The 14,903-nt window shown below is 44.4% G+C and overlaps 1 protein-coding gene across 4 annotated transcripts in view; it reads left to right on the top strand.

Annotated features, from left to right (window-relative positions):
* EPHX1 (epoxide hydrolase 1) overlaps positions 1–14,903 on the top strand; it is a 67,592-nt gene that overhangs the window by 29,574 nt on the left and 23,115 nt on the right. For all 4 annotated transcript variants that reach the window (XM_053307762.1, XM_053307756.1, XM_053307763.1 and 1 more), the window contains 2 exons: positions 9,675–9,855; positions 13,905–14,132. In XM_053307762.1, the coding sequence (XP_053163737.1) occupies positions 9,675–9,855; positions 13,905–14,132 (409 nt within the window). The remainder of the gene's footprint in view (positions 1–9,674; positions 9,856–13,904; positions 14,133–14,903) is intronic.

The following is a 14,903-nucleotide window of genomic DNA, read 5'->3' as shown; positions in this document are numbered from 1 at the left end:
TTAAGTATGTAGTATGCCGCTCTGGGCTCCTTGGAGGAAGAGCGGGATATAAATGTAATAATAATAATAATAAGATTCTAGACCTTCGATCAAATCCTCTAGCCTACTCCAAATTTCTCTGAAGGTGCTCCATAAACCTGGAGGAAAGTACACAAACCAAGAAACCAACACCACTAACTTGCACTAAGAGCACTCAAAAGAAGCTGTCTGACCAATCACTCAGCAACAATCCATTTATATCTATAGAGGTAGAAAGGAGGAATGTTACCCTTCCCCCCCACACACACACCACCTTGTCCCATCTTGGAGGATTTCCTTGCTGGTTGCTTCCAAACCTTATAACCCTGCACAAACAACACATTTTCTTCTCACAGCCAGGTTTCCTGCAAGAAGACTATATCATAGGACTGGAGATGGCTAATAAAATCTGAATCTACAACCTTATTTCGCTACCCTGTAATATTCCATGACCCTGTCTTAATGTTTGTATCCACCTCTAGCCTGTCAGGGGTTGATAGTCAATCCTCCTGGATATAAACCAGTGGTTCATATCAGTTACCTGCCTCCCAGGCTTGAACTGCAGTCACCGCCCAGATGCTCAGGTTTCAGGCTGTATATAAATGTGTAAAAACAGTAATTTTGCCTCAAGGAGTTAGACCTTCTCTACAGCCGTCTACCTGACTATAGTGAGTTCCTGTGTCCGCACTCATAATTAGACTATAGGAATTTGTACCCACCCCAGGTCCATTCTTGTAGCAAGTAGTGAGGTATTGCCACCTGCTCTGCTCCATTCTCCAATTTGAATTGTCCAAATTGCAGCTCAGATCAAAGGGGCATGGTCATTTGATTGGAATATTGTTAGGAAAAGTCAGACAACTAGGCTATGTGGTCTCCAGTTAGAAGCCCTCTTAAGTCACTGTAATTTATTTATTAATTTATTACATTTCTATACCGCCCAAAACTCACGTCTCTGGGCGATTTACAATTAAAATAGTTTAAAACATCTAATCACTTAACAATTAAAATCATTTAAAACATTAAAAAATTTAAAACATTAAAACCCAGTATTTTAAAAAAAAGGGGGGGGGATTTCTTCTTCTTCTTAAAACCATAGATCTCATTAAAAGTCAGGGTGAATAAATGCGCCTTCAGTACCTTTTAAAAGTTGTCAGAGATGGGGAGGCTCATCTCTGGGGAGCGCATTCCAAAGTCTAGGGGATGCAATGGAGAAGACCTGTTCCCGAGTAGCCACCAGGCGTGTTGGCGGCACCCGCAGATCAACCTCTCCAGATGATCTTAACAGGTAGTGGGGCTCACAGCGAAGATGACATTCTCTTAAATACCCAGGGGCTAAGCTGTTTAGGGCTTTATAGAAAATAACTAGCACCTTGTATTCTGTCTAGAAACTTATCGGCAGCCAGTGTAGTTCTTTCAACACAGGAGTCATATGGTCTCTCCTAGATGACCCAGAGACCAACCTGGCTGCTGCATTCTGGACCACCTGCAGTTTCTGGACTACATACAAAGGCAGCCCCACATAGAGCACATTATAGTAATCCAGCCTAGAGGTTACCAGCATATGTACTACGGTTTTGAGGTCGTTCATCTCAGGAAACAAACATAGCTGGCATATCAGCCGAAGCCGGAAAAAAGCACCTCTGGTCACCACCTCTACCTGGGATACCAGGGAGAGGTTTGGATCCAGAAGCACCCCCAGACTGTGTACCTGTTCCTTCTGGGGGAGCGTGATCCCATCCAGAACAGGCAGATCAAAATAATCTCCTGAGTTCCGACCCCACACAATAAGTACCTCGGTCTTATCTGGATTCAGCCTCAGTTTGTTATACCTCATCCAGCCCATTACTGCCTCCAAGCAGGCTTTAAGGAGGTCATGCCTTCTCCTGATGACATTGACATGGAGAATAGAGTTGGGTGTCATCAGCATACTGATAACACCCTGCACCAAATCTCCTGATGATATCTCCCAGCGGTTTCATGTAGATGTTTAACAACACAGAGACAATATGGAGCCCTGAGAGACACCATATAAAAGTTCAGATTTTGAAGAACAGTCTTCAAGAGACACCATCTGGAATCTGCCTGTGAGGTAGGAGCGGAACCACTGCAAATCAGTGCCTCTCACCCCCAGTCCCCTCAGACGTTCCAGAAGGATACTATGGTCAATAGTAACGAAAGATGCTGAGAGATCTAAAAAGACCAACAGAATCACACTCCCTTTGTCAGTTCCCAGTAGAAGATCAGTCAGGTCAACCAAGGCAGTCTCCACCCCGTAGCCCACCTGAAAGCCAGTTTGAAATGGGTCTAGATGATCAGTTTCTTCCAAGACCACCTGGAGCTGGGAGGCCACTACTTGTTCAATCACCTTGCACATCCATGGAAGATTGGAGACAGGCCTGTAATTGCTTGACTCTGAGGGATCCAAGGCAGGCTTCTTCAGAAGTGGTCTAATGATTGCGTCCTTAAGACAAGGAGGTATCCTTCCCCCCCATCAGAGAAGTATTTATGATCTCTACCAGGCCCTCTACAACAGCTTCCTTGCCAGATTTTATAAGCCATGCTGGGCAAGGATCAAAAGGGCAGGTAGTTGGCCGCACCATTCCAAGCAACCTGTCCACACCCTCAGGGGTCACAAACTGAAACTGATCCAGGGTCATCACATAAGGGGAGCTGCTGGACACCTCAGCATCCGACTCTGTAGCAATTGTGGAGTTTGAATCTAAGTCAGCCCGAATTTGAGAGATTTTGTCCACAAAAATCTCATTTAAAAGGTTACAGTGAGTACTTGTTGGTTCCAAGTATTGATTCAAGGAGCAAGGGGCACACATTGGCCCCTTCATAACCCTGAACAACTCTACCAGATGTGAACTTGCGGACATGATATGGGAGGAAAAGAATCGCTTCCCTGAGCATAGATCTTCAAATGCTCTCTATGTAATAATTTGTCAGATTCAAGTCGAGTCTTCCTCCACTTGCGCTCTAGTCATCTACCTTGCTGCTTTAGCCCTCGTAGTTCTTCTGTATACCAAGGGGCCAATTTCTAAGTGGATCAGAGAGGATGCTTAGAAGCGATCGTATCCACTGCCCTGGTGAGTTGATTATTCCAATTCTCCACCAGAGTGTCAACAGGGTCACCAGCAGAGCCAACACTGAATCCCTCCAAGGCTTCCTGGAAGGAATTGGGATGTGGTCGTGAGTCCTACCTTAACCAGATGGTGGTCTGTCCATGACAATAGGGAAATCACCGGAGTCCCCACCCACGGAACACCACCCTGTTCAGAGTGAAAGACCAGATCAAGCGTATGACCAGCAATATGCTTCTGTCCCGAGACCACTTGGGATAGGCCCATAGTTGTTATGGCCGCTATGAACTCCTGAGCTGCCCCTGACAAATTGTTCCCAAAGTGGACATTGAATTGCTTTTGTCTCCTGGGAATTGCTTTTGCCACTTGAGAAGCTGGGTAGAAATATTTTGCCTCCTATTTTCATTTAAATGCCTTCCAATTATTGGGACAAGGGGGTGATCCCTAGGTTGTAGGCAGGCAGCCTGAGTCTCGGATGTAATTTAATACTGCTTTATACAGTGCTTTATTTTTAATCCAATGTTCTCAACTTTTGCACTATTGTGCCCATGGACCATATTTGGCTTCAATTTCTAAGATCTTCATTTCTTCCCATACCAGTATTATTCCAGCAATACAGCCCAATTCCTGTAGAGTGGCCTTTTTGTCTACAAATTTTCCTGCTTTTATAGTCCAGGTGGACAAGCTAAGGATGAGAGATTCTTTGGAATCGGGCTCCCTGCAAGCCCCCAAAAGAAAAAATGATATATTGGTGGGCCCCTTGCTCCCTACTACTGATTTGGTCATGAAGTTTAAAAATAGGCTTTCCAGCCAAGGTGGCCTCATCTACCTTATGCCTTTTTACTGAAATCTCAATTGTCCTTATGGGCATTATTTCAGAACTATCCCAGAACTCATCTATTGTTGTCAGAGTATCCTCTTCAAAGCTTGCGGAGACTGGGACTTTAATGCCCCAGGCCCATCAAATGTAGGGCAGATTGCTGTTTCTGCAAGCCTATCCTAATACTGTAAAGAATAAAGAGGTTTGTTTCTGTATATATCTAGTAGATCCAGGTCTAATGTGTCATCTTGAAAAGAGTTAACTTTGTGGCCAACCTAGTCTTTAGTTTCTGTAGTTCTCTCCCTATCAGGAATAGTCAGAAGAAGCAATTTTCAAAATGCTTTGTTCAAGAAACAAATAGCCGGTAAGGTTGCTTGAACCCCTGTTAAAACCTTTTTTTTGCTTGGGAGACATCTTCAAACAGAGTTAATACTACCTGTCCTGACCAAGTACAATGTTTTCCCAAAGCTGATAAGGGAGGGGGAGTCACACCTTCCTTCCGATGAGGCTTTGGAGTAGACACATTAAAATCAGATGGTGAAGAATGTTGTAATTTGTGATTGTTTAGCAAAGCACCAAGAGGAAGCTGCCCACTCCAGTTACAAAGTACTTCAGAGCCTAATTGTTGCAGTTAGTCAAGAACAGGCATGGAGATTGTAGTGTCGTATAAAGTAAATAAGATTTATTAGGTTAAGTACATTTGAGATAGGAAAGACCTATCCTATGAGCTACCTAATGAATAGGATGGGGGTGGGGGAGAAAGAGATGCTCCCATCTGCTCTCTAAGGAGAAAGGAAGTAGAACGGACTCACTACAGGAAATACCTGAGGAGTCAAGACAGGGGTCATAGAGGCAAAGCAGGGACAGGTAAGGGGACCCTCACTAACTACCTCTACTCCCAGTGCCCCTAGTAGTCATTAGGATAGTTGGTGCAAAAGGTCGATGCACTGGAACACCATCTCCAACAAAGAAAGGGGACCTAAATTATCGTGTTGCCCTTGAGGGGTAATCTCAGGTTGCCCGAGGAACTGAGGGTTGCCAAACATTGTTGAGATGGAGTCGTTTGAATCAATAACTGAAGTAGCATAATTTGTGACATCAGGTTCTGTGACAGTCCCTGCATCCACAGTAGCTACAATCTGGTTCACCTCAGGACCTCCCAGGTCCCCCATCCATGCTGCATCAGAATCTGTCACACTATCCTGCACAGTGGGGGGTGGGGAGTAATCCTCTTTAGTTTTCTGCTTGAGAGAAATAGGTGACTGTTCAGTAAAACCTGGGAAACCTTTACATTGCTTTCTGGGTGACACCATGTTCTACTGTTCACTATGGTCTTTTCTTCCCATGAAGGCCCCTCTCTTCACAGCTCATAATCCCTGGCCTGTCACAGACTGTTCGCCGTTGGTCGAGAGCCCTCTGGCCCTCGCCCTTTGGCAAGCTCAGCCAAGTTGTACCTGCAAATGGATGAGGCAGAAAGCAAATTGCAGCATCTACCCAGCTGGGGCAGCTTTGGTTCTCTCTCCTCTCCCTTCCCCTCTGGGCCCAACAAAAGTATAAAAATAAGTGATGCACAGTGTAAGGTAGATCTGCCATGCAAATGGCAGTTATTTCTTCTCTAGCAATCACCGTGATAAGCAGTTTTGTTTGGAGGTCATGGCTGTGTCATATTAATCTGGACACAACCTACTGTTGTTCATTCTATTAGCAGAAAACAGTATAATGATGTGTTGTGGTTGCTAGTGTGCGTTAATCAACTCAAACTGGGCTATTTTCTGTCACACGCAGCTGACAATAGTCTTAAAACAATGAGATAAAAAGGGCATGCTGCACACGGAGTGGAATCTAAGTTTAGCAGCCTTTAACAGCTTCTGCATGGACCTTGTGTTTGGTTCTCTGGGGAGAGCCTTTGATTTGAAAGGCCGGCTCTGTTCTAATGGCTGTGGCAGTACCTGTTGTCCCCGGCAAGTGCAACAGGACTGTTCTAAGAGCTTTGCTGCGTGATTAGTCGCATCATGTCCCAAATTTCTCTGCCACCCCCTCTTTTTGTACAGTGGTCCCACAAATCCACATATAGCTACTGTAGCACCTGCCACCCACCATAAATGGGGGGGGGGGAGACTGGAGAAGGAAGCTTCTATGCGGCTCCTTTCCCCCCATAGAGATAGCTGCATGCCCCCCGATGCAAGAGAGGTGGGCAGTGTGCAGCCTCAATGCTAAGGGGAGGCATTATTGTTGGAAGAAGAGGGTGGTGATTGGGATTTCTCCCCGATCTTGGCAGAAGAGCATTCCTGCAATGCACAGAGAGAGAACACAGAACCTCCTTCTGTTTAAAAAAAAGAAAAGAAAAAGTCACTTCACATAGTAATTAATTGGGGTTCATGATCTTCACCCACACACATTTTCCCATACAGAAGTTTTGAAAGAATATACGGAACCACCCAAACAAGAGATGAGGAGATAAAAACACAACCTGTGGGAACCAGAGGTGGGTGGTGCAGAATGCATGAAAAATGAGTGGGATAATTTTTCCTATAAAAGAAAAATCCCTGTAGGAAGACTAAGTATTGCCAAGCTGTAGCTTCTGTTGTATCACCTGAGAATTTAAGAGATTGTAGGACTAGTTGCAGAAGTTTGAATGAATGGATAAAAAAATGGTATAGGTAGTCAGGGGGAAAGGTTGTAAAGGACATATTGCAGCTTCAGTTTCCTGTCTGGATACTAGAATGCTTTTCCAAATATACGTTAAGACCATGCAGAACAGGAACAGATTTGAATGCCTGGAGCAGGGCAATAAGAAATGTTAAGACTTGATGGAGAGGGTGGAGAGCAGGCAGTAATCTCACCAAAACAGCTGCTATGTTGAGATCAGGAGTTACAGGTGAAACTCGGAAAATTAGAATATCGTGCAAAAGTCCATTAATTTCAGTAATGCAAATTAAAAGGTGAAACTGATATATGAGACAGACGCATTACATGCAAAGCGAGATAAGTCAAGCCTTAATTTGTTATAATTGAAAATTAGAATATTACATGGAAGCAAGAAGACAAGGATTGTAGAATAGAACAATATCGGACCTCTGAAAAGTATACAGTGCTTGATTGGCCAGCAGACTCACCTGACCTGACTCCATAGAGAATCTATGGGGCATTGCCAAGAGAAGGATGAGAGACATGAGACCAAACAATGCAGAATTGCTGAAGGCCGCTAATGAAGCATCCTGGTCTTCCATAATACCTCATCAGTGCCACAGGCTGATAGCATCCATGCCACGCCGCACTGAGGCAGTAATTGCTGCAAAAGGGGCCCAAACCAAGTACTGAATACATATGCATGCTTATACTTTTCAGAGGTCCGATATTGTTCTATTCTTCAATCCTTGTCTTCTTGGTTCCATGTAATATTCTAATTTTCTGAGATTGTGGATTTGGGGTTTTCATGAGCTGTACTCCATGATCATCACAATTATAACAAATTAAGGCTTGACTTATCTCGCTTTGCATGTAATGCGTCTGTCTCATATATCAGTTTCACCTTTTAATTTGCATTACTGAAATTAATGGACTTTTGCACGATATTCTAATTTTCCGAGTTTCACCTGTATTTCCCATTTGGGGCTTAAGCACTATTCTCTGGTTGCTTCGCTCCTTTCAGCGCCCTCTGGAATTGTCTTTCCATAATTCCGCAGATACAGCATTTTTTTGGTGTAAGCATGTATCCCACTGTGTTCCATGCAAAGTACTGGTTGGGGCAGAGTATTGGCCATAGGACACAATGGGGAACTCGAAACACCCCATTGTTCCTCATGAGTAACTTCTAGGGACATCAAATGGGCAAGCGGGCGATTTAAAAAAGTTTATTAACCTTTCCCCAAAATCTCCATAGGTTCCTATGGGGATTTGGGGGAAATGTTAAAAATTGGTTAAAAACCCACTTTGGTACCCCTAGGAGCTACCCAAGGAGAACAATGGGGTATTTCAAGTTTCCTCATTGTTCCCTATGGCTAGAACAAGCTGCACTCAGAGTGCATGCGCACAATTTTGCAATGCATTTTGCAACCCTGCTTTGAAAAACACTGCAGAAGCACACAGTAAAAGGGAATCTGTCACTTTCAACACAGATTTCAAACACAGTCCAAATGGCAAAAAAGAAAAAAGAAAAAAAAGAATAACTGACCCAGAATCCACTGCCAGCCACAATACCTGTGCTGTAGTAACATCATTGGCATAAGTTGTTCTCTCACACACAATTATGACTCCTTACATTACTTCCTAGCATTGCCACCACAACATCTTTACTTAGCAGCAAGCATATCCATAACCTAGAGCAACTTCAGCTACATTTTTTACTTAGTGCACCTTGTAATGAATGCAGATTGCAGAACAGTGAGTGAAGCACAAGTTAGTCTCAAGGCCAGACATGGAGCTCATTACAGCAATTCCCAAGAAATATACACTCTTGCTCAGAGCTGCCACTGTCCATTTCTTGCCACAACACTATCTCATAAACAAAACAAAACACACTCAAGGAAAGCAGACCCCAAGTTCTGCCTTTGTCAGCCTGAGATCCAGCAAAACTAGATAGTTATAGCAGCAATAGCACAGCATATTGTACTCAGTGCTGAGAAAAGAAAAACACAAAATCAAACCTTCCTTCTGTCCTGGTGTAGCCTCTTCAAGAGAGGCACAGTATAAGGATGTGCACACTCTCTCTCTGCCTCCCAGTCCCCTTGTATACAATTTGAAATTCCCTCCTTTGTGTTCCCCTTCCCTCCTCCCAGCCAATGGGGGCACAGATGCTGATGACAACACTTGATTGGTATAATAACAAGCCAACCAAGAAGCAAGGAGATCACAAGCCAATCAGAAGCCAGTACCAGAAAACCAATTGGCAAGGGAAAAACAGACCTCCAAAATGGTGCTTTGAGCATTGAAACGTTTTGATCGAAATGGGGGTGGTCTGCTCTGAGCTTGAAACAGATGCTTTATTTAAAGGGTGTTCTATTTTGAGCTCGAAACGCCCCATTTCAAGTCTTAACGTGTCACCAGCTTAATGTTCTGCACATGCTTACACTATAGCATCTACAGTTGAGGAGACTATGTTACTGGTTTTTATCTCTCAAGCTTTAGTGTTTTGTGTTTTATATTTTTGCTTGCCAGCATTTTTAGATGAGATATGACTGTTGTTTGTTTAAATATGTATATTGGTGATCTTAGTACTGTAAGCTTCCCTGAGAATATATGAATATATAGGGTATAAATGATTTAAATAAAATAAATATTCTTTTTTTTGAGAGAGAGATTTCTCTGAAGTCTGAAATGAGTGGGGAGCAGTGCTCCCTCTAACAGGGATTTCCTAGATGTTGTTGACTACAACTCCCAGCATCTCCAAGCAAAGGCTATTGCTGTTGGGGATACTGGGAGTTGTAGTCAACAACATCTAGGAATCCCTGCTAGAGGGAACACTGGTGGGGATATATGATAATGATACGTTGATAACATTGTGGTGTTGGCCTGCAAAAATTAAGTGAGCAATTCTGGAGTCAGTTTTTGATCTGGAAGCATTCCAGGAGGCACCAAAAATGCAAAGGATGTAAATATAATAGGAGTCAATGCTTTCCCTTTGAGGCATCATAGTTTTGTTGTAATATGAAGTCAGATAAGTATGTTAAATATGATTCATGGGTATACAGCTCTACCTCTTTCTTTTTTTGCTCTCATCTTCTCTTCCCTCCTCCACCTCTATTATGTCTTAGGATTTGCACAGAAGACTTGATCAGGCTAGATTCACTGAGCCATTAGAGAACAGTAACTTTCGTTATGGGTTTAACTCTACTCATCTTCAGAAGGTCATCTCTTATTGGAGAAATCAGTTCAACTGGAAGAAGCAAGTGGAAGTTCTCAATAAATTCCCACAGTTCAAAACAAAGATTGAAGGTTCGTGGCTAAAAAATATTGAGATTTAAATAAATGGATCAATAAATACATATTTATTGTTTTCTCCTTTCTGTTCTTAACAGACATATTCAATGTCAGTACATCATTGGTTTGAAGAGTGGAGTAATATATCTTTCCTGATTTGGCTTTGGTATCTTTGGAGACTAAAAGCCAAACTATACATTGTAATATTGAGCCCTTAGCTAATTGACAGACTTAACATTTATGTATGCATTTTAGCAATAGGCAGGCAGAGCTCCCTTTGTAACTTCAGAATGCATTTGTTCTCCACGTTTGTATCTGGTCTCTGCTTTACCTGTGGCTCATATAGCTTTATTTACTTTTGCATGAATAGCCTGTGCTTCTTCCAAGAAGTCCAGAGTGGTGCACATGGTTAAATTTATCCTCCCAACGGCCCTATGAGGAAGGTTATGCTGAGAGATATTATTTATTATTATTTATTTATTACAGTTATAAACCGCCCCATCCAGAAGCTCTGGGAGGTGTACAACAACTTTTTAAAAAGACATAAAACCCACAAATCAAACACAATGCTAAAAACAATATAACAAGAATTCAAAAATGATTAAAACTATTTAAAACCAATTAAAATACTTTTAAAAACAACAACACTTTACAAGCCTTGAAAGGCCAGGCCAAATAAGTTTTTAGGGCTCTCTTAAAGGCCGATAGTGAGCCTAAACTGCGGATATCTGCCGGGATTGCATTCCATAGAACAGGAGCAGCTACAGAAAAGGCCCAGTTCTGAGTCACCACCAGACTGGTAGTAACTAGTCATCATTGAGGTAATCAGGAGACTGACCTCTCCTGATGACCTCAACGAGCGATGGGGATCATACCGAAGAAGGTGCTCTCTAAGGTGACCTGGACCCAAGCCATTCAGAACTTTAAAGGTAATAACCAGCACTTTGTATTTTGCCCGGAAACATATTGGCAGCCAGTGCAACTGTTTCAAAACAGGCATAATATGGTCTCTCCGGGTTGCCCCAGAGACCAATCTGGCTGCCACATTTTGAACTAACTGAAGTTTCCGAACTACGTACAAAGGCAGCCCCACGTAGAGCGCATTGCAGTAGCTGAGCCTGGAGGTTACCAGCTGATGCACCACTGTTTTGAGATCGTTCTTTTCAAGGAATGGATGCAGCTGTTGAATCAGCCAAAGCTGATAGAAAGCACTCCTGGCCATAGCCTCCACCTGAGAAACCAGGGTGAGGTCTGGATCCAAGAGCACTCCCAAGCTGCGTACCTGTTCCTTATGGGGCAGTGTAATCCCATCCAGCACAGGAAGATCTCACTCATCCCTTAAATTCTGATCCCCCACAATGAGCACCTCCGTCTTGCTTGGATTCAGCTTCAATTTGTTATCCCTCATCCAGCCCATTACTGCCTGTAGGCAGGCATTCAGGGAGTGAATGCCATGTCCTGATGATGAAGATGATGATGATGAGGAGAAATAGATTTGGGTGTCATCAGCATACTGATTACACCCTGCACCAAGTCTCTTGATGACCTCACCCAGCAGTTTCATGTAAATATTAAAAAGCATTGGTGACAAAATGGAGCCCTGAGGGACTCTATATAATAGCTCCCATTTTAAAGAGGAACTGTCACCAAGCTCCACCATCTGGAATCTGCCTTAAAGATAGGAGCGGAACCACTGCAAAGTAGTGCCTCCTATCCACAATTCCCTCAGGTGATCCAGAACGATACCATGGTCGATGGTATTGAATGCCGCCGAGAGATCCAATAGAACCAACAGAGTCACACTCCCTCTGTCGATTCCCCGGTAAAGGTCATCCATCAGGCCGACCAAGGCAGACTCAACCCCATAGCCCTCCCTAAAGCCAGCTTGAAATGGGTCTAGATAATCGATTTCCTCCAAAACTGCCTGGTTAGCCACCACTCTCTCAATCACCTTACCCAACCATGGGAGATTGGAGACCAGCCTATAGCTGTCCATCACTGAGGTATCTAGGGAAGGCTTCTTAAGAAGTGGTCTAATAATTGTCTCCTTCAAACAAGGAGGCATCCTATTCTCCCTCAGTGATGCGTTAATGATATTAACTAAGCCATCCCCAACAAACTCCCTGCTAGATAAAAGCAGCCAAGTCGGGCAAGGATCCGGAGAACAAGTGATAGGCCGTACCGCCCCAAGCAGCTTGTCCACGTTATCAGGCATCACAGATTGAAACTGATCCAATCTAATACTGCAAGAGGGATTGCTGGACACCACTTTAATGGACTCTGCAGAAACAGTGGAGTCCAAGTCGGCCTGAATACAGGAGATTTTGTCCACAAAGAACCCATTAAAAGCAGCACAGCAGAACAAAGTCCCCAGGGATTGGTTTGAATTGGAAGGAGCCTGAATCAAACTCCTCACAATCTGGGACAGCTCTGCCAGGCGCGAACCCGCAGAAGCAATGCACGCAGACCAGAATTGTGTTTTTAACGCACGCACCACCTCCACATAAACCTTCAAATGGGCTCTATGCTGTGTCCTGTCACATTCAAGCAGAGTTCTCCTCCACTTGCGCTCCAATCGCCTACTTTGCTGCTTCAGACCCCGTAACTCCTCTGTATACAAAGGGGCCACTTTTAAAGCAGATCGGAAGGGATGCTTAGGAGCGATCGTGTCTACTGCCCTGGTGAGTTCCCTATTCCAGGTTCCCACCAAGGCATCAACAGAGTCGCTGGCAGGACCAATATCAAAATCCTCCAAGGCTTTTTGTAATCCTACTGGATCCAACAGCCTTCTTGAGCGAACCATCTTAATAGGTCCTCCACCCCTGCAGGGCTGGGTTGTGGCTGTGAAACCAACCTTAACCAGGTAGTGGTCTGTCCATGACAATGGGGAAACCACAGGATCCCACACCCACGGAACACACCCCTGATCCGAACAAAAGACCAAATCAAGTGTGTGGCCGGCAATATGAGTTGGTCCTGAAACTAGTTGGGATAGACCCATAGTTGTCATGAGCCGCACCAGACAAGTCAGCCTCACAATGGATATTGAAGTCACCCAGAACCAAAAGTTTGGGTGACTCCAACACCAACTCCGAGACCAGCTCTGTCAGCTTAGTTATGGAGTCAGTTGGGCAGTGGGGTGGACGGTACACCAACAGAATCCCCAATCTATCCCTAGTTGTCAGCCTTAGAAAGTCACACTCAGTGTAAGTCAACTGTTGCACAGGGGCCCTGGTAAGGGAAATGGTATCCTTATGGACCACAGCCACTCCACCCCCCTCCCACATCCCTTAGGCTGCTCCACAACAGTGTAGCCTGGTGGAAGAAGCTGGGCCCAAACTGGGCCACTAGCTTCCCCCATCCAGGTCTCAGTTACACAAGCCAGGTCGGCTCCCTCATCCATGATCAAGTCATGGATGATTTCGGTTTTATTCTGAACCGACTTGGCATTGGAAAGGAGCAAGACTAGATTCTGTGGGAAGTTGGAACTGCTCCATGAGGCCAGAGAGCTGACAGTGCAGCTGGAAGCGGAAACAGTTACTAAATTACTGGTTTCCCTTTCCCTGTAATGGCCAGCTGCTCTGCCAATGCCAATTCTTCTATTCCCCACCACAACAGTAATAGCTGCCCCAGAGCTACTGGACACACACCCGGCATCTTTGGGGCGGCAGCGTTCCTCCTTGCCGCCCCTGCCCCTTTGTTGCCCGCTAAAAGTGGAAGTAACTTCTGCGCATGTGCCCGCCAGTGTGCACGCATGTCGGTGGCGCACTCAGCGGCGGCAGACACATGTGTGGAAGTTACTTCCGCTTTTAGCAGGCAACAAGGGGCAGGGGCGGCAGGGAGGAACGCTGCCGCCCTGAAGATTTTGCTTAAAAATGGAGCGCCAGAGGGGGGAAAGCAGCAAGGGGGGTAAGTACAACTCCCCCGCCCTTAAAGCAACACCCCCCCAGTGTCAAAGAACTAGGAAATAACCTAGTCTTGGATTCAGGTAAATACAGTATGTGCTGCATCCACCTAATCAGTTGGTTTGGTCTCTAAAGCGCTTGTGTATGTGTTTTCCATAGGTATTGATGTCCATTTTCTTCATATAAAACCTTTACACTTGCCTGACGGTCAATCTACAAAGCCATTATTAATGGTTCATGGCTGGCCTGGATCATTCTATGAATTTTACAAAATCATCCCACTCTTGATAGACCCTGCAAACCACGGCTTGAGTGACAAACACATTTTTGAAGTAATTTGCCCTTCCATCCCTGGGTATGGCTTTTCAGAGGCACCGCACAAAAAAGGTATAAGTTTTGTATGTAGCTTCTGCTTTTTTCAAATGCATTCTAATGTATGTATTCTAATTCTTGGCCTTGATAAGTAAACTGGTTAATTCTTTTTTCAAGATCAGCAGTGGCGATTAGGGTCCTCAAATACGCTTTCAGCTGTGCATATATAGGCACACATCAACATCCCTTCCTTCATTGATGTCTGCTCAGGCTTTGTGTAGGCCAGTGCTTTTCCAGTTGTGTTCTGGGGAGCCCTGAAGCTTCTCAGAAGTGTGTCAAGCTTTTCCCAATGGAAAGATCAGGAATGGTAGACCAGCTCTCTTGCAAAATAGCTTGCCCACCCCTCCGAAACTTCCTCTGCAATGTGTGACTATAGGGGAGGGATAGTGTACTGTATGTTCTCGGGTTCATTCTCAGTTCACTTAAGGTGATGAGTGAGGCCCAGCTGGCGATCTGTATGAACCAGGTGTTCATTCCAGAACACTCCACATAATCCTCTAACACGTTGGGTACCATACATGGGTTTCTTGGCAAACAAGTCAGTGTAGCAGAGGCTCCCTGAAAGTCAAAAGTTTGGACATAATTTCCACTGATACAACCATTTCTTTGAGAAGCGGGAGTGACTTTGCCCTCCATTCCACACTTTTGTGCTAGCTCAAATCTAACATTAGTTGTGCTATACCCATCTACCTTAGATGATGACTGTAGAGCTCTACAGTTATAAATGCTAAGAGTGTACAAACAGGAGAAGAGGTAGGTTTATTGATGGTGGGGTTTTTAACTAAG

Source organism: Hemicordylus capensis, chromosome 1, assembly GCF_027244095.1.
Source record: "Hemicordylus capensis ecotype Gifberg chromosome 1, rHemCap1.1.pri, whole genome shotgun sequence".
NCBI classification, from domain to species: Eukaryota; Metazoa; Chordata; class Lepidosauria; order Squamata; family Cordylidae; genus Hemicordylus; species Hemicordylus capensis.
The sequence above is the reverse complement of the archived record's forward strand: the minus strand, read 5'-3'. Positions and strand labels throughout refer to the sequence as shown.